Raw genomic sequence first — 22,841 nt, forward strand, 5'->3', positions numbered from 1 at the left:
GTTTGGGGGTGATGGGGTGGTGGTGATGGGGTTGGGGGTGATAGGGTTTGGGGGTGATGGGGTGGTGGTGATGGGGTTGGGGGTGATAGGGTTTGGGGGTGATGGGGTGGTGGTGATGGGGTTGGGGGTGATAGGGTTTGGGGGTGATGGGGTGGTAGTGGTGGTGATGGGGTTGAGGGGTGGTGGGGTGATGGGGTGGTGGTGATGGGGTTGGGGGTGATAGGGTTTGGGGGTGATGGGGTGGTGGTGGTGATGGGGTGGTAGTTATGGTAGTGTTGGTGATGGTGGTGATGATGATGGTGATGGGGTGGTGGCGGTGAGATAGTGATGGTAAAAGTGAGCTGCTTACTGTGTTCTGAGCACCATGTCAGATTCTTTCCATACATCAGTCTGAATCTCTCCTACTGCTGCCATGTTTTCTACAGTATCCTATCACTTTTTGAGGTAATAATGAGCAAGAGGAGTGATATATACTAAAGTCCCCCTCTGTGCTACGCATAATGTTATGCTCTGGAGGCGGAGGCAGGAGGATCAGGAGTTCCAGGTCAGCCTGGGCTACAAAGTGCAACCCTATCAAAAAGAAGAAGGGAGCCTTATTTTGCACTTGACAACCAGAGCAGAAAATATGGAGTAAAAGCTATGTAATTCTAACAAACATCTTAAAATAGCCAGCCAGACAGCCCAGAACCTACATGGACTTTTAGAATTTAAAATGCATATTTAGGAAAAAAAAAAGAAGAAGAAGAAAAGAGAGAAAGAAATCACCTCTTTCTTTCTTTTGTCTAATTCTAGTATTTTTCCTCTGTCTAGATCTTCAGAAAATATTTACTGATAATTTTTAAATCTAAGTTATTTTATTTTATAGGCTTATCTTAAAAAAAAAAAAAAACACAACTGTACCAAAAAGTGATGTAAGCATGTGTAACTGTTGAGAGTAACGTGATTTTCCTCATTGTTTTATTTCTAATGCTTTGTTACAAGAATAGTCTTTTCTATACTACTATGTTAAATAAATGCTCGAAATATTAATGTACATCTTCATCCTTAGTCTTGCTTCCTATTTCTTATAATCCAGAGAGAATATCTTATTTTATTCATAAATTTTACTTTCAGGTTGTCATATGTATAGGCAGTGGAGATATTCTAATTTTTGACTATGCATAAATTTTACAGTTGAGTTAGCAGCTTTTATTTTTATTTGAAAAAAAAATGAGGAGATGGAGAAACCAAAGACAGTGTTAAGGAATGGTCATATGGTAACCATAGTTGCTGATAAGCCTGTTTGCAATCTCATTTTTCCGTAGGTGGTTGCCTATCACTATTGCCAAGCAGATAATGCCTACACCTGCCTGGTACCAGAATTTGTCCACAACGTTGCTGCCCTGCTCTGCCGCTCACCTCAGCTGACAGCTTACCGGGAGCAGCTTCTTCGGGAGCCTCACCTGCAGAGCATGCTAAGCCTCCGGTCCTGTGTTCAAGACCCCATGGCCTCCTTCCGGAGGGGAGTCCTAGAGCCCCTGGAGAGCCTCCACAAAGGTATAGATGAGGTCCAGAAGAGCCCTGGGCACTCATAGAGATGATTGTGTTCATTCTATGACAAATCTAAATGGTCTATAGCTGACACCTACAAATTATAGTTTACAAAAGACTTTTCTTGAGTGGAATGTGATAGAGCACACATAGTCCCAGCACTTGGGAAAGGCTGGGGTAGGTGGACTCCTTGAATTGAGGAAGTCAAAACAAACTAAGGCAATATAGCAGGACCCTATTTCAAAAGAACAAGTTCCTATAGAAACTGTTCCTTCCTCCTTCCTTTGTAAAAGTTCTCATTTTGAAGTAACAAATTTTGTTTGTCCTCACTTTTTCATTTTAAGTTTAAAAATTCCGTTAGTATTCTGTAAAAAGCTTGAAAATTAATAAAAAGAAGCATTCTTTTTCATTTATTTACTTATTTATTTACTTACTTACTTTATGGCCTGACCACAGCCCCCTCTCTTTCCTCTCCTCCCAGTCCCACCCTTATGTCTCCCTTCCCTTCTCCCTTTCTTCTCAGGAAAAGTGGGGACCGCACATGGGTACCAACCCACCCCAGCACATCAAATCAAAACAGTACTAAGTGCATCCTCTCCCACTGAGGCCAGATAAGGAGCCCAGCTAGGGTAAAGGGATCCAAAGGCAGGCAATAGAGTCAGAGATAGGCCCAACTCCCATTGTTGGGGGACCCACACGATGTCCAAGCTGCTCATCTGCTACATATGTGTAGAGGGCCTAGGTCCAACCAATGCATGCTCTTTGGTTGGTGGTTCAGTCTCTGAGCCCCCCATGGGCCCAAATTAGTTTATTCTGTAGGTCTTATGGCATCCTTGGTCCCTCTGTCTCCCCCAGTCCTTCCTCCTCCTCTTCCACAAAACTCCCTGAGCTCCGCCTATTGTTTGGCTGTGGGTCTCTGCCTCTGTTTCCATCAGCTGCTGCATGAAGTCTCTCAGAGGACAGTTATGGCAGGCTCCTGTCTGCAAGCAAAGCAGAGTATAATGTTAGGAGTTGGTTGCCTTCTGAGATCGGTCTCCATTTTCTCAATTTCTGCTCCATCTTTATTCCTATACTTCTTGTAGGCAAGAAAACATTTTGGTGGAAGGTTTTATGGGTGGGTTGGCGTCCCCCTCCTTCCACTGGGAGTCCCCCTGGCTACAGGAGGTGGTGACTTTAGGCTCCATATCCCCCACTGCTGGAAGTCTCAGCTAGGGTCACCCCACAGCCCCCGGGAGCCTCCCCTGTCCCGAGATGCCCCCGCATTTCCATTCTCTCTCACAGTTCCCCTCCTCACACCTGGCCCCCAGTCCCCTTTTCCCTCCCCACTCCCTCTCCCAGCCACTTCCCTCCCTCCATCTACTTCGCATGTGTGTTCCCCCTTCTGCGTGAGATTCAAACATCCTTCCTTGGGCCGTCTTTGTTACTTAGCTTCTTTGGATATGTGGGTCGTAGTATGGTTATCCTGTACTTGATGGCTAATATCTACTTGTAGTGAGTACACACCATGTGTGTCTTTTGAAGTCTGGGTTACCTCACTTGCGATGATCTTTTCTAGTTCTATCCATTTGCCTGCAAATTGCTAATGTCTTTGCTTTTAATAACTAAGTGGTATTTCATTGTGTAAATGTACCACATTTTATAAAAAAAGTTTTGGTTTTTGGGGTTTTTTTGTTTTGTTTTTTGTTTTGATAGGATTTCTCTGTGTAGCCTTGACTGTCCTGGATTCATTTTGTAGACCAGAGTGGCCTCAAACTCACGGAGATCCACCTGCCTCTGCACCCGCCCCACTCATCCCCCCCCCCCCCCCCCAGTGCTGGGCTTACAGGTATACACCTCGGCACTTGGCCAGAAACTTATGTAAATGAATTTGGCTTTATTAGCAAAATAATTGTTTCATTCATTAAAATATTCAAGGCCAATGAGATGGCTCTTCAGTGAGCAAAAGCACTTGCCTCCAAGCCTGCCAACCTAAGTTCAATCTCTGGGGACCCACATGGTAGGAGAGAACTCACACACACACACCTCTTTATAATTTGAGAATTGATATTATAATATTAGTAAACTGAAATAAATTTCTTAGTGCAAAACTTGAAAAATTGTTTGCTCATGTATAAAACCAAATAGTGTAGCTTTTTTTTTTAACTTTTAATTTCATTTACTTTTACTTTCTGTGTGTTGTGTAAGTGTGAGATCCCTTGGAACTGGAGTTAAAGACAGGTGTGAGCTGCCATGTGGGAGCTGGGAATTGAACCCGGGTCCTTTGGAAAAATAGACAGTGCTCTTAACCACTGAGCCATCTCTCCAGCCCCCAAGAACCAATATTTTATAGTAGCCCAGACCTTTTATTTTGAGCCTAACTTCATTTCCTGTTCAGATTAAACCTGTTTCTTCATTAGCTACCCAGAAATGTTCAACCTTAGTCAAGAATTGTACACACTCACTCAGTGAACCCTGAAATTGTACCCTCAGCCTGAACCTAAAGATGGATTCATTCAGTCAATTTAGAAGGGAACTAAATGCCAACAGTCTTCTTACATGAGGATCACTAATGAGACTGACTCATCTTCTAGGAAGCTGCCTGGATCTTGGGACCGGATCTTTTAGGTCTGCCATTCTCCCAGCCTCTCTTCTTCCCGAACACATTCACATATAGTTCTATATAGCACCTCAGTCTTTAAGGAGTTCACAAAAGAATGTGCAGTCTATTACCTTTAAGCTGTGATAGAAACAACCACAGTCTGTTTAGCTTTTACATGTGTGATGGAATAGTGGATTTTCAAATGCAAGACCTCATAATTCCAACTGTCAGACTCTCACAATGAAAATATGGTTCGTATTCCTTAAACTAATACACAGTCTCATATATATGTGATCTAATGAAAATCCAACTAATTTGCCAAATGAATGATTACATATCTTTATAGTAAGTTATGTGCTCTGAGCATTCTAATATATTTTTTTCTATACTGATATGTGATCAGAGACCCAATGAGAACTCACCTATCTGCGTGTTAGCTGTAAAGTAATTTGTTTCTTTCTATCTCAGAGAGAAAAATCCCAGATGAAGATTTCATCATTTTAATTGATGGATTAAATGAAGCAGAATTTCACAAACCGGATTATGGGGATACAATTGTATCATTTCTAAGTAAAATGATTGGAAATTTTCCTTCTTGGCTCAAACTAATTGTAACAGTTAGGACCAGTTTACAGGTATGTGTTTGTTTGCTTCTGAACCATAGATTAAACTGAAAATGTTCTAGATCCTAGATCTCTCAGCTCTTCTTAACCCTAAGAGGCATGATCTAGAAAGAACATTCTCTCTATATGTGACTCTCAGGTGCCTATTCCCACTGCTCTGAATAAAGCTTCATAAAATGTTCCTCAGAAGGCTGGTGTGTAATCCAAGATCTAGTGAAGCAGAAGGAAAAGGTCAGGAGTTCTCAAGATCGTTCTTAAAGGAGAAAAAAAAATAGCACAAAAAGAAAGTCTGTTCTTCAGATTTGTCCTGCTGTAATAGTACAAAGGAAAATCGCCATACATTTGAATTCCAGTCCACACCTTTTATTATTTAATGTTGTACAAAATCTAGGTCAGCCTGAAGTGGAGGTTCATACTTTCTCCTTCTCTCCTCACATCTCTTTGAGCTCAGTTTTTGGTAGTGTGAATGTACAGTTGTCTCTGTACGTGCTTTCCACTAGCAAATATTGACAATATTAGGACTTTAGGTTAATTTTATTACAACTAAGAGATAAGGCTTTATTTTCTTTAAATTATCTTTTCTACCGACTACTGACAGCTCAAAGGCCTGAAAGAACCAGGCATGTAAAACTGAGCCTGTAAAAAAATCCTGGGCTCTAGGGAGTTAGAGTTGATAGCTCCATTCTTTCATGTTCATGTGTGGCTTGGAGCAGTGTTTCTCATATTTTCAAAAAATATCCCTTCTTAGTAAATATCTGATGGAGTATATACTCACCACATTGTTTTGATATAGCCCACTTGTAATAACTAATATACAGAAGAGTCACAGTAAGTCCCCCTTCCCCCTCTTTCAGTTTTTACCATTATTCTTATATATTGGCAAATTATATTTACTGCCTTCTTGAACAGAAGCACTGTCTCTAATCCTGTCGCCTTACAGATGTTTATGTTATTCTGCAGGACACTTGAATTACAAAGTCTAAATCTACACAATGATCTTTACAGCTAAAATCATACACAATCTAATTAGTGGATAGTAGCATAGTTGTTAAAAATATAAATAGGACAGATCTCCAAGAACAAAATCTTGCCTTTGGTTTTGTTTGTTTGTTTTTCACTGTATAGCCCAGGCTGGCCTCAAACTCATGATCCTCCTGCCTCAAGTACTGAATTTACGTATTTGTGCCACTACACCTACCTATAATCTCTATTCTTGATATTTATGTATAAGCAGTATTGTTATGTATAAGCGTATTGTCCTTAAATCTATTCTAACATGATGCCATGTGTAATTGAAGAAAGAATTTTAAATGTCTAGGTAGATAAAGCATAAAACCCTTAATTTTTCAACTGTACCAAGAGTAGACAGAGTACTATGCATATTCTAGATTTTATGCGTAAGTCTTCATGGGTAAGACTTACAGTAACGAGCCGGGCGTGGTGGCGCACGCCTTTAATCCTAGCACTCGGGAGGCAGAGGCAGGCGGATCACTGTGAGTTCAAGGCCAGCCTGGTCTACAAAGTGAGTCCAGGACAGCCAGGGATACACAGAGAAACCCTGTCTCAAAAAACCAAAAAAAAAAAAAAAAAAAAAAGACTTACAGTAACGTCACAGAGACTGCACTCTGCAATAAAGACTTTTTAAGAACTGTTTTCTTCATAGAATCATAGGTGATGTTTTCATTGCTTCCATAGACATTCTTAGATATTTTGAGTATGTCCTCTACTATCCTAATGAGTGGAGATTCAGTAATGAATAAAACACACATCTGTGCTTTCATAACACTTTTTAAATAAGGAACACAAACAAAAAAGTATAATTAAACATTGTAATATTAAGGGTAATGTCAAACACTATGAAGAAAAATAAAATAGTATAAAGAGGTAGAAATAGTAGTTGTTTTTGATAGATAGGAAAAGCTTCCTCCAGGAAGCATTAGAAAGTGGTGAAATCTGATCTACCATTTTTAAAGATCTATCTTCTGGTTGTGTAAGTAAAAATTCACAGGATGAAGACTATAAGCAGAAAAGCAGGGGGAAATGATGACATCATAAACTAGTAATAATGGTAGAAAACATGAGATACTCATATTTGGGAAATAATCATGAACAATGAAAAGCAGTTGATCAGCCAGGTGTGGATTTCACACCTGTGATGTCATCATTTTGAGGACTAAGGCAAGATAATGAAGAGTTCTAGGCCATTCAGGCTATATAGTAAACTTCAAAAAGAAAAAAGTCTTAATGACAGACTTTTACGAGTGTGAATATAAGCAAGAAAACAAGAATAAATCCTGGGGGTTTTTTTGTGAGTGCATGAGCAAAGATCACAGATGGCTCCCAAGAATTTAGTGTCAGAGTCAGTGACAATGCAATTAGTTTGTTGACGCAGGGAATGTCTTGTGATTGAGTATAAAATTTAATAATTTTTATTTTGTCACATAAAGAGAATAGGAAGAAATGTTCTTCAATTTAATCCTAAAGTGCCCTTTACAAAGACCCATAAAAAGCCTCAGTATTGGGAAAAGCCGTGTTTTTACTGTGTGCATAACTTGCTTCAGTCTGTGGATGTCATGCTTAATATTGTTTTCTTCTTTGGCCACTCAGAAATTTAGACTGAGTCTGGACCTCATAGTTTCTAAGAGAGTTAGGAGAAACTGAAGGTCTTTCTGTCTATCTCTCTCTATCTCTCTCTCCATTTATTTTAGGAAATTACCAAGTTGCTGCCTTTCCATAGGATATTTTTGGATCGACTAGAAGAGAATGAAGCCATAGACCAGGACCTGCAGGCTTACATCCTGCACCGGATTCACAGCAGCTCAGAGATCCAGAATAACATCTCACTTAATGGCAAGATGGACAATACTACATTTGGCAAGCTCAGTTCTCACCTCAAGACCCTCAGTCAAGGGTCATATCTATACCTGAAACTCACATTTGACCTCATAGAGAAAGGCTACCTAGTGCTGAAGAGCTCTAGCTACAAAGTGGTTCCCGTTTCGCTCTCTGAGGTTTATTTACTCCAGTGCAACATGAAGTTCCCAACCCAGTCTTCCTTTGACCGGGTGATGCCTCTGCTGAACGTGGCCGTGGCCTCTCTCCACCCACTCACTGATGAACATATCTTCCAGGCCATCAATGCCGGCAGCGTTGAAGGCTCACTAGAATGGGAAGACTTTCAACAAAGAATGGAGAACCTCTCCATGTTCCTAATCAAGCGCAGAGACATGACGCGGATGTTTGTGCACCCCTCTTTTCGAGAATGGCTTATCTGGAGAGAAGAAGGAGAGAAAACCAAATTTCTCTGTGATCCCAGGTAAGATATGTATCCGTGGTAAGTGGCTCTGAGCCTGTTTTAAAACTTACTGCATAGAGCATGGATATTAAAGGCAGTGGGAACTGCTCTTCATTGAACACTTCGCACAGAGGAGGTTTTTCTCTGCTTCTTCTCAAGGTTAGCAGTGTTTTGCCTGTTCCGCACACTGTGACTCACCAAAAGACCAAAGCTCTGACACTGCTGGGTTTTTATTGTCCCAGACCTTGTTATGATAACTGTGTTAGTGGGCGTGCCTCTCAGCCTATTTCTTCATGCTGATTCATTAGAAAGCTAGTTTCAGATTTTGATGGTGATATTAAGCCAGGCAGAAAAGAATTTATGATATTTTCCCAGAGCAGGAAATGTATAATGAAGAATGCTTGCATGGAAGGCATAGGAACTGTTGAGTCCTCTAGGAACTGACATTTACAACATGACCCCAAACCTTAGACCTCCCGAAAGGCAGGAGTAATCCCTGCCTCTTACCGCTGGTGAGCACTACACAAGGCCTTACAGTTTAATACCCAGACCAGCACAGGTTCAAAAGATGTTTGGAAACCGTGTACCTTGTCCTCCCTTGCCTTTGCAACAATGGACATTTCAAGAGTGTCCTATCTTAGTCCTGTGAGTAGGTAAAGAACAACGCACTTCTGTTATTAGCACTACACGGCAGAGCTTTTTAAAGCTAACAGTAATCAAATCTGGGTCTCTTGCATGAGTTGTATGATGTTCACAAAACTGTTTTCCTATAAGGTAGCACCCAGCCTTTTGCCTTCTGACCTTTATCAGATACATGGACCTGCAGATAGCATCAACCCTATATGCATCTTAGCCTTCCCTAGTCACATACACCTATGATAGAGTTTAATTTATAAATTAGTCACACTAAGAAGTGGGAGACAATAAAGTGATATAGTGTGATAAAGGATACATGAATATGGTCTCTCAAATTATCTTACTGTGCCTTTATATTTTTCTCTTAACAAGCTTACCAAATCTTTTTGGCACATCCCAACTGTCAGTCAATGTCACTACACTTTTGATTTAGGGCATTATTAATAAAATAAAGCTTACAAGGACACAGGCACCACAACGACCAGTCTGCTAATGGGACTACAAAGTGATGCGTGGGCATATAGCACATGCAGTGTGTACACGCTGGACCAAGGAATGGCTCAGGTGCCAGGCAAGACAAAGTAGGGTAGCATGAGGTTTCGTTAACAATATTCAGAAAACACAATGTGGCTTACAAGTTGCTTATTCGTGTATCTTTTATTTAATATTTACCATTGATCTTGACTGACTGAAACCTCGAAAACTAACATGGCAGATAACAAGACTACTGCAGATCTTGTTCATATCGCTCTGACTCTTAAAACATAGAGTTAAAAACTGTATAGTTAAGAAGCAATATTTAATCTAGAATTACTTAATAAACACTTTGAGGCCAGTTCCCAAACAATCTCTTGCTAACTAACCTGTTTTCTCATCATATATATATATGAAGCAGAGGATTGAAAAGGCATGTAAGGTCCAAGGTAAGCAGACTGCCACCTAATTAACAGTATCTGTGCAGTATGTTATAGCTATATAGGCTTGCTTTCCCAGTGTCATTTATTAACCGAGAGCCACAACAGACACTTTTTACTTCAGTGCTGAGTAATCTGTTCTTTGATGTTTTAATAACACGGCTTCTGAATGGCAATCTTATTTTGTTTAAAAGAGAACAAGTAAGTTTGTAAACAGGACCAGGAGTTATAAAAAAACATCATCCTAGATTTTATTTCAGTTGGAACTCAAGCTCCTCCTCAGCACTGGACAGCATCAGCCTTGTTACTCAAGTGCTCATCTCATAGTTGAGACACCCTGGGCCAACAAAGTGGAATTGCACTGAGAACTAAAGGGCAAATCCCATCTGGCCTTTCAGAGAAACTGGCTACAACTACTTTTCATTAAGGACTATTGCCACAGGGTTTGTCTTTATAGCCTTCAGCTTCTGCTTCATGTGCATTTTCCCATGTTCTCTCTAATTCTGTCTAGCATACCTAGTGTCCTCAGTAGGCCGGAGTAGACCAACTCAGTGCCTCAGAACACACCAGGTACACCAGAGCTTGACGTGTGCATTTGTCTCAGGGACAATACAGTGCCACTTCTTCTAGGCCATTTTCTAGACTTGAAGCAGTTGTCCACTCTGAACTTATTGACCTTATTAGGGGATTAAACACAGGTGAACAGTCTACTGGTGTCAAAAATTAGTTGACATTCATCAGAAATAGACTGCTTAACGGTATATACTCACTTATATCAAAACACTAGTCCAAGGGATACGTCCCATGAAAAACCTTACTTACCAAGAAAGTGGGTCAGAGGAGAGGACATCCTATTGAGACTTTAGGCGAGAGTAGCATGGAAGAATGGGGAAATAACAGGACCCACAGGGTCCTGGAAACCTACAAGAAGAACTTTATGACAGGCAGATCTGGGTCCTGGGGTCCTCCTCAAACTAAGGCACCAGCCAAGGAGAAATAGGCAGTAAACTTCGAACCCCTACCAAGACCTAGCCGACGAACACGATATTCTCCACTGTTGAGTGGAGAGTGAGATCTGATTCTCACGTGAACTCTGGTGCCCCTTTTCTGACCATGTCCCCTGGATGGGGAGGCCTGGTGGCACTCAGAAGAAGGATAGCAAGTTACCAAGAAGAGACTCAATAATCTTAGAGCATACATAGGGGGAAGAAGTCTCCCTCAATCACAGACATAGGGGAGGGGAGAAGGGGGGAAGTGGGAGGGAGGGAGGAATGGGAGGAAACAGGGGAAGGGCTAACAATCAAGATGTAATATGAATAAATTAATTTAAAAAAAAAAAAAAAAAAAAGAAAAGAAATAGACTGCTTAAGTAAGTGGTTTCTGCCTAAACAGAAAAGCTCTGGAGTGGTATAAGGAAGAGCAAATCCAGAGGCCAGTGCTACAGCTGATGTTGAATTTTCTCCATTTTAAATATCGGATTGCCTATTGTCCCAGAATCTGAGCAGAGAATTGACATAATGGAGGGAATTATTTAACGTTTCATCAACATAATTGTAGCAGAAAGAAATAGATTATAAACAGTCTCCTTCCCTGGCTTGGTAATTGAGTAGTAGGAGGGCTGGCTGCTTAAACAGAATATTTCTAGAAATCATTTATATCATCAAAACTTTGTTACAGGACCACATTATGTAGAACAGGCCACAGCCCTCCAGCCTCAGCATCTCAGGAGCTAGCAGTACAAACATGCACTACCATGCCCCGTCTAAAACTTCTTTCTGACGTCAAAAGCGTTGGGGTCTTCTGTCTTTTTAAAAGTACTTCTCACAAGCCTGGGCTGTCCTGCCTAATTCTGTGTCTGTTTCCCACTGTTCAGCACTGTCACACTCTGGATTTAATTTGGCCTGTTTTATTCCATTGGGCATTGAGAGAGAGTGACCCACTAATCTAATAAGCTAACCCTGCTATTATGCTAATAGTAGAAGGTAGACATCCCATTTAGGTGACTTGTGCATTCTAAGTGAGGGGCTGAGAAATGGAGGCACTAGCCTTCTCTACCCAACCCATTAGTGACATTGAGAGTGGACATTAGAAGCTAATAGAAAGCAGGGGTTCAGCCTTGTGGTGCTATCTAATTACTGCTTAACATTTCTCTACCACATTAGGCTCGGCCTAAATAAACTTCCATACTTTTTTCTGTTCCCTTTCCTCGTTTTTTTTTTTCTCATGATACCTAGCCTCCCCTAAGCACAACTCTCAGATTAACATTTTGCTGGAAGTGGGGCTGTTTTGACACAGAAATTAGAAGCATTGGCTTCTTTTTTTTTTGTTTTTTTCAAGTATTTGATTTAAACAGCGAAGTTATATAGTGCATATATTTAATATAGAGCTGATACAGCCTAACCTATGATATCAAAATATGTAAGTTTACGTTAGTTTGACCTGATTTTCTCTATCTAAGAATAGCAAATACTGTGGTAAGTAAATAGAGACAAAACTACATAAACCCTTTACTATAATTGTGTATTTAACTTGCTTCTTAATGACCAGAGTTAATTGCTTATAATTAATGGAGCTTGGGGTTTTTTGTTTTGGTTTTTGTGTTGTTGTTGTTGTTGTTGGGTTGGGTTTTTTGTTTGTTTTGAGATATATATGAATAGGAATTAAGAGTCACTTGATGAATTATCTTTTGGAGAAATGGTGTTCTTGGAGCATGTTGTCAGGTAAGCAGTTTGTCTACGGTTAAAAAGGAAAGGGCTTAAAAAGAGGACTGGACTCCAGGTACTAACTAGGCCCGACCCTGGGGCTGAAGATGATGCTCCAACATTATAGAGAGTTTTGGGTAACTGTTCAGACAGCAAATTGTCTCTGTCATTTTTTTCACTTTGGAAGCTGCTAACCTGCACTTCCTGTTTACTCAGGTAATTAATTTTATTCCTTCTCAAGTCTCTCATGGGGTTGAAGACCAGATAGTTCAGTTTTACAATTAAGCTTAGTTGTTTAGGGATTAAGATGTTTTTAGGGGGCTGGAGAGATGGCTCACAACCATCTATAATGTGATCTGATGCCCTCTTCTGGCCTACAAGTGTACATGCAGGCACAACACTGTATACATAATAGATAAATCTTTTTTTTTTTAAAGATGTTTTTAGGTCTAGATAGATGTTTTAAGTTGATAGAGATGAAATATGATAGATACTGATTTACATTCAGAATTTTAGACTTAACAAGATAGGAAAGATGTTTTCTCCAAGGTTGTCAAATACAAATAGCCAAAACACTCGGAATGTAACATTTATATAATTCCTGATTGTTTCATGGTTCTTCTTGCTGTAGGTAGTTTATTATATATGTGTGTAATAATATAAATGTATGTAAGAAAGAATTAATTAAAGTTTTTTAAAAAAGAGGACTGGAGAGATGACTCAGAGGCTAAGAGCCCTGGCTGCTCTTACAGAGGATCCGGGTTCAATTCCCAGCAACCACATGGCAGCTCATAACTTCTTGTAACTCCAGTTTCAGGGGATCCAACACCTTCACACAGGCATACATGCAGGCAAAACGTGAGTGCACATGAAATAAAAATAACTTTTTAAAAATGAAGAAGAGAACATCTACCTTAAAATGAAAAGTATCCATGCCATAGCTATGCACAGCCAGTGTACAAAATGAATTATAGTTAGTGAGAGTTTGTTTGTTCTTCCAATCCAGACATGAGCCTCTAAGTGGGGTAATATTTAATTTTGCCCTCTGAGCAGCACAGACTCAGGGTTACTGCTTCTGGTAGATACTGCAGTGTCTCACAACAATCCCTAAGTGTGAAGTGGGTTCTGTTTCCTAGAAGTGTTTATAGAGACCTCAGCAAACTGACGAAACATGGGAAGAAGATAGACGCCTGGTACAAAATCAGCTCCTACGCCTCTGATGTACCAAGCATCCATCACGAAGACTTAGCTATTCATAGGTGTCCTTCCCACCCTGGAAGAATTAGCGCCTTGCTGTCTTTTTACTTCTAAGGCATCTCTGCCACCAAGGAGGAAATCAGTATTCTAATGTCATGATTTCAATATCATGTTTTCCAGGGAGAGATTTCTTTGACCTTAATATTACTGAGAATTTATCTAATTAAATCATTGAATCCTGTTCTCTAATCATCAAAAAATAAATTCGAAACTAAAATCTGAAGTAATACTTTTCTGACCTAGTCATATTTTTGTGATATGATATATATAAGAAAATATATGAAAATCTAATATTGCCTTCAGTTTTACAAGTTTGTTTTCATTCAGCATAAATGATTAGTGAAATGAGCGAAGCATTTCTATCTTTTAAACTAAGAGGAGGTTGGGGAGATACTAAATGGTAGAGTGCTTGCCTAACATGTGTAAGGCCCTAGATTTGATCCCTACCATCACAAGGAAAAGAAAAGGAAGGAAGGAAGATAGATCCCCTATCCAGTAGATGTGTAGCTTCTTGCTTCCGGGGGCTGAAGCAGGAAAGTCAGAGTTAGAGGCCAATCTCGCCTATACACCAAGACCCAGCCTGACTCTAAAAGTAGAAAAACTATCTAACCATCAGAGGATGGGCATAACATTTATTTTTCCTTTTCCAAATCCAAAAGAAAGTTTTTAAAAGGCTGATAACAAAAATTTTTCATCCAGCCCGGTTAAAACATGTACTGTTCTCCTGTCATTGAAACTTGTGAGAAATGTGGTAAGTCAATGTATATACAAAAAAGAGTTCTGCTTATGATCAGATGGAGAGAGCATCATTTTATGACTTGGTCAGCACAAATGCTCAGCCCTTACTGCTCATGAGGCTTTTATAGAAGAGTGGCAAACAAAAACCCCAAAAGGAGCTTGAATTCTTGTAGATGTTAACACTGCTTCATAGTCTTAAGTATTCATATATCGCTTATTTTAAACATGGTTATAGTCCATATAGAAATTACTGGCTTGAAATAACGTTATCTGAAAATATAAAATGGGAAGGATGTAGAAAGATGACTGAAGGCCTTTTTCTTTGTTTGTTTGTTTTGTGGGGGTTTTGCTTTGTTTTTGTTTTTTGGGGTGGGGTCTTTCTGTGTAGCCTTGGCTGTCCTGGACTTGCTTTGTAGACCAGGCTGGCCTTGAACTCATAGTGACCCACCTGCCTCTGCTTCAGAAGTGCTAAGATTAAAGGTGTGTGCCACCACACCCAGCTAGGTCTTTGGGTTTTGTTTGTTTGTTTGTTTGTTTGTTTGTTTGAGTCTTGTTATTGTATCTTGGGTTTCCCTTGCCCATAATTCTCCTGCTTTGTTTTTCCTAAATTTACAGTCATGTATCCCACTGCCCAGAAAAGGTGTTTTTTAATACTAAAACTAGAATGAAGAGCTATAGACAGAGCTCAGTTGGTAAAGTGCTTGATGTACAAACTTGATCCCCAGAACCCACATAAAAGAAAATCCAGGTGTAGCGGCACATACTCTTAATCCCCGTAATGGGGAAGTATAGATGGATGGATGGAGAAGCCCAGTTCCCACTGAGAGAACTCTGAGAGCTCCTAAGGAATTAACCCCAAAGTTGGCACACACACACACATGCTTGCACACACACATAAGTGCACTCCTATGAACACTTCTACACCTACACAAACACACATGCACATATATATACACACAAAAGTAGCATAAGAAAAAGAGGCTAATTTATCCTACTAATAAGCCTCTGAAATAACACGAGCTGAATCAAAAGAATCCCAGAGGCTACCAAACCAGGATTAATGGCACAGTAATCAGTAGGAGTTATGGCCACCTTAGTGAGACTCGACAACACATTTGTGGGTGTGTGAGTAGAGCAATTCACTCCACCATCTCCAGAGACTTTGAAAAGCAGATAAAACTCCATGTCTAGTCAAAGTCAACACTAAAAGCTTTCTACCCTCTTAACTATAAGAACCCGTAGCTGTGAGATTTTCATTTACTGAAGCCATACGCATATCTAATTGGTTCTAAGTCCTAAAATTGATTTATAAGCACTCATTTATTTTTATCCCCACTGGCCACACCCTGGTCTCCCACGTGGATTCATTTTTCCTCTTACCCTCCTCCAATCTATTCACCAGCTGCCAGAGCGGTTATTTTCTTTTTGTTTGTTTGTTTTGTTTTGTGTTTTGTTTTCCGAGACAGCAGTTATTTTCAAACACAGTTCATACCATGTGACTGTTTCTTTCGGTGCCTTTTCTTAAGGTCAGAACAAACTCAAAGCCCTATATGTGGAGATAGCTTTTGCTTGCCTCTAAAGTAAGAGCACTCCTTCTCCTTTGCACAATTTTCTGCTACTTTTTAGAAGTTTCTTTCTCTCCTCTAGACCTTTGCACTGAACAGCTTCCCTGTCTTATACACAGTGAGCCTTCTCCTTGCTCCTTCAGACTTTAGCCACCTCTTTCCTAAGTCCCTCCTGGATTCTGGCTAAGTCTTTAGTAACCTTTTTATTTCCTTTCTAACATGTGTTACAATTTACTAACTTATTGGATGTTAACCATTACTTATTATCCACTTTCCCCCTGGTCTTTGAGTAGCTTCAGTGAGGTCACTAACTTTTTCTGTCTCACCTTTGCCTCCCTAATGACTGGTAGAGTGCCTGGCACACTGTAAAGTCTTAATGCCGAGTTAATTACTGAAAAAATTATAAGTACTGCTAATTCTAACTCCATCACATAAAATATTTAAGACAGTCTTCTCACAGATAATGTATTTTTTCTTGCTCTGTTACTTCCTATCATGCCCCAGGAATAAGTGAAAACATGCATCTAGCAAGCCTCAATAAACACCTATTAAATAATGTATTTGGGGCATGGAGTTAAGCACTGCAGGACATACAAGTGTAAGTAAGAAAAAAGTAAGGATTTATGGTTTAATGATTTTAATAGATTCATTCATAGCGCTGTGATTCAAAGCAGAGTACAGTGCTAGACATAAACAAAGCTGAGGGACATAGATGGGGTGTGAGGGAATTTGACCACCTTTCTATGGCTACTGCTACTTCACATTATACCAGTCTAGTACAGTCTTACCTCTTCTGCCTCATGAAGTCCCACCACCTGCCTGAACACCTCACACTGGGTCAGAGAGGTCCATTCCAGAGCAGGGATGCATGTGTAGAGCAGAAAGGCCCTAGAAAGAGCGGAAGAAAGGTAGGAGAAGGCACCAAATCCCTATGCAAATTGACTCCTTCTCCAAAATGCCGTTTTACTCATTTCTAAAAGGACATAGCTTTCGTAGACTTTATTTCTAGTTCTAGTTCATCAGGCTTTTAAAACATACTTGCATCAGATATGGGACAGTATACAACAGGACTAAACATTTTGAACAGGAAAGTTATGAAAGGGGATATGGCTCAGTTAGGGGAGTGTTTGCCCAGCCTGAAGCCCTGGGTTGGATCTCTAGCACTGCATAAAATTGGTACACACCTACAATGCCAGCACCTTCGAGGTGGCAATGTGAGGTCCAAAAGTTCAAGCTCATCCTTGACTATGTAGCAATTGTTGGGCAAGTCTGAGCTATGTGAAACTAGATAGACAGACAGACAGACAGACAGACCGACCCAGCCAAAGTATTACTATCTGATTAAAGTAAGGTTGGTAGAAAGAATTACTCCACAGACACATGGATTTTCTTTGCTGAGAATGGATAGTAGCTGGCAGGCTTTTAAGGTAACACAACCAAAGTTTAGCTGTAGACAGCTTTTTTTGTCTGGTTGGTTGGTTGGTTGGTTTGGGGTTTTTTGTTGTTGCTGTTGTTTTTCCCAAATGAAAGGTAAAGATGAGGTGGTCAATCTTTTCTCAGCAGTTGAGTCATATTTGCATCATTTTATAGTCTTGCAACAGAAATACCTTCAAGTCAAAGGCTGAACTGTGTAGTGAAGTGGGAAAATCATCTGGAAGTCTTTGTGTTGCTCTTCCTGATACCTATCTGCTTAGTTTTATTTATTAGTAAGAATTTACAGAACTTCTACAGTAAAAAATATACCAACCACTAGAGAAACTTAGATGAGTCACACACCCTACAGTATAAAGCTATTACCGTCTAATGAAGGAAAGTCAGACAAGCAGCCAATAATACATCATAGTACAATGTGTCACAGGACTCTAGACAAAGAAGAAATGCTTTTTAGAAAATGTAGCATTCAAATTCTGCATTGAAGAATGAGTCAGATTCCACTGGGCAAATTGGGAATTTATAGGCATTGTAGTGACAGGACAGAAGTAGGGAGGAATGTGGAGATAATGCTGGCCTATCTTTAAGACTTCACAGAGGGCCTTCATCACTCTCTGTGCTTGTGATGTGAAGGGCAGCTCTGACAAACAATGTGTGGAAGGGGTTGAAGAAGGGGAGACTGCAGGTTGGGATTCTAGGTATGGGGTTTATGACAGTTGTGTGGGTGGAAATGGGAAGAGCTGGAACACGAGGAGAGTGCACAGAGTGTGTCTGAGAGAGATTTTTCAGAAATACTCCTAAGTACTTGAAGGTAAAGATAGAGGCATCAAAAAGGACTCTAGAATGTATGTGAATGATGGAGGCTAGTGTTGCTACTAAGGAACATAGAACTTTCTAGAGGATGGGCCAGCTAGCATCAGTAGTACAAGAAGAAGAACACGAGCTGGGTGTGGTGGCGCACGCCTTTAATCCCAGCACTCGGGAGGCAGAGGCAGGCGGATCGCTGTGAGTTCGAGGCCAGCCTGGTCTACAAAGCGAGTCCAGGATGGCCAAGGCTACACAGAGAAACCCTGTCTCGAAAAACCAAAAAAAAAAAAAAAAAGGAGAAGAAGAAGACGCTTCTGGGGAGAACACGAATCCCATTTTGAACATGTTCAGAATGAACTGCCCCCAGGTGCACAGACTGTACTTAGAGATGGGAGAGATGCGGCTTTGGACAATAGACTGCATGGAACACTCACAGTGTGGTGGTGTCAGTGAGTGGAAACATAGAACTAAACAGACTGGAAATCAGACCTGTAATCCCAGCAGCTGGGAGGAAAGGCTAGCGAATCACAAGTCTGAGCCCACCTGTGAAACCCAGTATAAAAAAATTACAGAAGCAAGCAAGGGGAGGAGAGAGAAAACAGTAAGTTGAGAAGCATGAAGACAAGTGTGGACTGAAGGCTAGAAGATGACGACTGGGGTCAGCCAAACAGCTCAGTTAGAAGGGGAAACAAAGAGCAGAGGCTGTAGAAGCCAAGAGTGTCACAGGCTATCACCATTACCAAAGTGTAAGTTAAGGAGCCTCTGTAGCTTTCAGAGAATATTTTGAATAGAATGGTTGATAACAGGAGCCAGGTTTATACTTAAAACTTAATGGGAAATGAAAAAGTGGAAACCACTAACATATCCTATGTCTTTTTCTCAGAACTGTAGTACTAAGTAAAAAACTTGGCCAATATTATAGACATTAAGAATGAGCCATTAGAGAATGCGCAAACTCAAAGAAACAAAGACATCCAAGAGGTGAAATACAACTGCGAAAAAGGGGGCAATAGGAGAAATAGCAGGACATTTGTATTACATGGGGTGACAAAAAGACTTTTTAGAAGACCCCAGAAACAAAAACAAACAGTATTACATCAAATTCAAAAATATTCTGCACAAGCCAGGTGTGGTAGCACACACCTTTAATTCCAGCTCTGGAGGAGGCAGAGGCAGGTGGATCGCTGTGAGTTCAAGGCCAGTCTGGTCTACAAAAGGAGTCCAGGACAGCCAGGGCTACACAGAGAAACCCTGTCATGAAAAACAAAACAAAATCTGCACAGTAATGGAACCAGTCAGCACAGTGAAAAAGAACCACAAAGTGGAAGAAAATACTTGTAAACTTCTGGGGTTTCAGTTAGTACAATAAGCACCATGACCAAGAGCAACTTGAGAAGGACGGGGTTTCTTCATCTTACAACTTTCAAGTCACACTTGATACTGAAGGAAGTCAGTGCAAGAACTCAAGGCTGGGACCTGGAAGCAGGGGCTGGAGTGGAGGCCACGGAGTAATGCTACTTTACTGGCTTGCTCTCCATGGCCTGCTCAGGGATGGCGCAGTGAGCTAGGTCTTCCAACAGGTTTTGCCCACAGGCTGATCTTTTTTTTTCTCTCTCTCTCTATTTTTTTATTTTTATTTTTTAAATAATTTATTCAGATTACATCCCGATTGTTATCCCCTCGCCTGTATCTTCCCGGTTCCCCCTCCTTCCCTCTTTCTTCCTATTCCCCTCCCCTAGACCTGTGGCAGAAAAGGACTTCCTCCCCCACCATATGATCACAGCCTATCAGGTCTCATCCGGATGCCTGCTTCCCTTCCTCTGAGTGCCTCCCCACCAAGGGGAAGTGTCAAATAGAGAGCACCAGAGTTCATGTCAGAGCTGTCCCCACTCTCCACACAACTGTGGAGAATGCGCTGCCCATCGACTAGATGTAAATAGGAAACAGGCCAATCTTAGGGAATCATTTTCTCAGTTAGGATCCTCTCTTCCTAGATATGTCTAGGTTTCTGACACTGACACATCCAACCAGCTCAACTATATATCTGATAATAAGCAACAACAACAGAAATCGAAAACAACAAGAAAAACAAATTCACTGGTTCCAAAATAGACAATAGACTGAAATAGATATTTCTCAAAAATCAAAGCAAAATGCTCAGCAATTACTACCAGGGAAATGCAACCCAAATCACAGTGAGTCATCACCTTACCCCAACAAGAATGGCCTTAAAAAACCCTAACAGCAAGAAATGTTAGTGAGAATGTGGAGAAAATGGAACCTTTATACATGGTTGATAAAATGTAACTCAGCAGCCACTACAGAGAATCTATGGAGGATCCTTGGAAACTTAAAAATGGAACTGCCATATGATTCACAGTCTCACTACCAGCTCTGCATCCAAAGGAAAACAAATTGCTACTTTAAAGAGATACCTATACTCCTGTGCTCATTGCAACAGTATTCACAATACCCGCGACAGTGACACAGAAGCAGCCTGAGTGTTCATCAGCTGCCAGATGGGTAAGGTGATTGTGGTACATATGCACAGTGAGGTACTTACTGTTCAGCCATAGGGGGAAAAATTAAATATCATCCTTTACAACTCATGGATGAAACTGGAGAGTAAGTGAAAAGCCAAGCTCAAAGTAATGGACAGAGAAGAATATCACTGAATAGTAATCCCATTTACAAGCATAGAGTTCTGTTGTGTTACTATTGAGTAGAGTGACAGTAAGATAATAATTTACTGTATATTTCAAAAAGGTTAAAGAACTTTTTAGAAGTTTTTACCATAAAATATAAATGTCTGAGAAAGAAAATATATCTAACTTAGTTTAAACATTACATATATGTGTATCAGAAAACCAAGTTACCCCCAAGCTTTTATATTTTTAAACTACATTTTATTGTTGTTTGTTTTTTGTTTATAATTCTATTTATCCTTTGAGAATTCTATACATATATGCAATATATATCTATAATTATCAATTCGCAGTCTCCTCTCTCCAGCTTCCCCTGGTCCCTCCAACATACCCTCTTCCCAACTGCGTGTCCTCCTTCCTCCTTCCCCCCCTCCACCTCCTCTTCACATCCCACTAAATCTAGTTAGTTTGGCCCCTGTGCACATGGGTGTGGGGCCATCCATTAAAGCATTGGCAACCAACTGGTGACAACTCCCCCAAAGAAACATGAGCCTTCCTTAGCAACCATCAGCAGTTTGAGGTGAGGACTCACAAGCTCCTTTCCCATTTATCATGCCGCTTTAACCACAGCTAACATCAATACTACTCAAATTATTCCATATAATAGGAAAGGAAGCGGCCCTGGAAAGAGGGCTCGACAGTTAAAAGCATATGGTGCTCTTGCAGAGGACCAGGGTTTAATTCCAGTACCCACATGGCAGCTCAAATCTGTCTGTTGCTCCCGACCCAGAGGATTCAATGGCCTCTTCTGGCCTCCTTGGACACCAAGAATGCATGTGGTGAACAGGCATTCATGCAGATGTGACTCCTATATACATAAAATAAATACTTTTAATAGAAAGGGAAGGGACACCTCCAAACTCTTTTGAAACCAATATTACTCTGATACAAAACAAGATAAAGATATAACAAAAAGAATTATAAACCAGTCTCAGGGATCAACATACATGCAAAATTTCTCAATAAATGCAAACCAAATTCTGGATCACATCAAAAAGGTCATTTATCAAAAACAACTTGACTTTAAGCCATATGTAAATCATCTACGTGAAATTTGTCACATAAATGGACTCAAAGATGGAAATCACATGATCATCTCAATAGTTACAGAAAATGTCTTTGAAAAAAATCCAATATCTCTTCATGATAAAAGTCATGTGGAGGCTAGAGATGTAGGGAGCTGACCTCAACATAACAAAGGCTGTCTATAACAAGCCTATAGCCACCTTCACTCTAAGTAGAATAAAATTCAAAGCATTCTCACTAAGATCAGGAACAAGAATATTTAGTCTTTCCTCAATATGTTGCTTGAAATCTTAGAGCAATAGTACAAGAGAAGGGAATAAAATGGATACAAATAGGAAAAGTCAAAGCATCTCTATTTGAAGATAATATGATTCTATACAGAAGAAACTCTTAAGAACTACACACACATAAAAGCAAAACTTGTTGAGTTTATAAACACTTGGAGCAGAAACTACTTTCAGACAAACTACCACAGAGATAGATCTCTACAGTGAAAACTTCCAGACATTAAAGAAAGAAATTCAGAAAGACACTAGGAGATGGAACAGCCCCCGTGTTCATGGATCAGAGTTAATCTTGTGGAAAAAGCAATTGACAGATCTATGTCATCCCAATAAAAATTCAGATTAAAGGCTGGGTGTAGTGGCACACGCCTTTAATCCCAGCACTCAGGAGGCAGAGGCAGGTGGATTGGTGTGAGTTCGAGGCCAGCCTGGTCTACAAAGAGAGTCCAGGACAGCCAAGGCTAACACAGAAAGACCCTGTCTTGAAAAAAAAAATTTCAGATTAAGAAAAAAAATTCAAAATGTATATGGAAACACAAGAGACCAAGGACAAAGCAATATTAAACAAAAAGAATTCTGTGGGAGGTATCACCATACCTGATTTTAATTATACTATAGGCTGTAGTGATGAAAAATTGTGGAACCAGCACAAAAACAGACACATAGATGAATGGAATCAAACAGGATACCTATGTATAATCCTACACAATTATAACTACCTGATTTCACTCAACTAAAGCTACGTGATTT

At 40.3% G+C, this 22,841-nt stretch overlaps 1 protein-coding gene across 12 annotated transcripts in view; it reads left to right on the plus strand.

The window, feature by feature from the left end:
• Positions 1 to 22,841, plus strand: part of TANC2 (tetratricopeptide repeat, ankyrin repeat and coiled-coil containing 2) — a gene marked incomplete at its 3' end in the record, with an annotated part of 287,236 nt that overhangs the window by 212,324 nt on the left and 52,071 nt on the right. For all 12 annotated transcript variants that reach the window (XM_084748481.1, XM_084748489.1, XM_084748486.1 and 9 more), the window contains 3 exons: positions 1,305 to 1,536; positions 4,577 to 4,743; positions 7,440 to 8,047. In XM_084748481.1, coding sequence (XP_084604607.1) covers positions 1,305 to 1,536; positions 4,577 to 4,743; positions 7,440 to 8,047 — 1,007 coding nt within the window. The remainder of the gene's footprint in view (positions 1 to 1,304; positions 1,537 to 4,576; positions 4,744 to 7,439; positions 8,048 to 22,841) is intronic.

Source organism: Acomys minous (genome assembly GCF_964271855.1).
Source record: "Acomys minous genome assembly, chromosome: 12".
NCBI classification, from domain to species: domain Eukaryota; kingdom Metazoa; phylum Chordata; class Mammalia; order Rodentia; family Muridae; genus Acomys; species Acomys minous.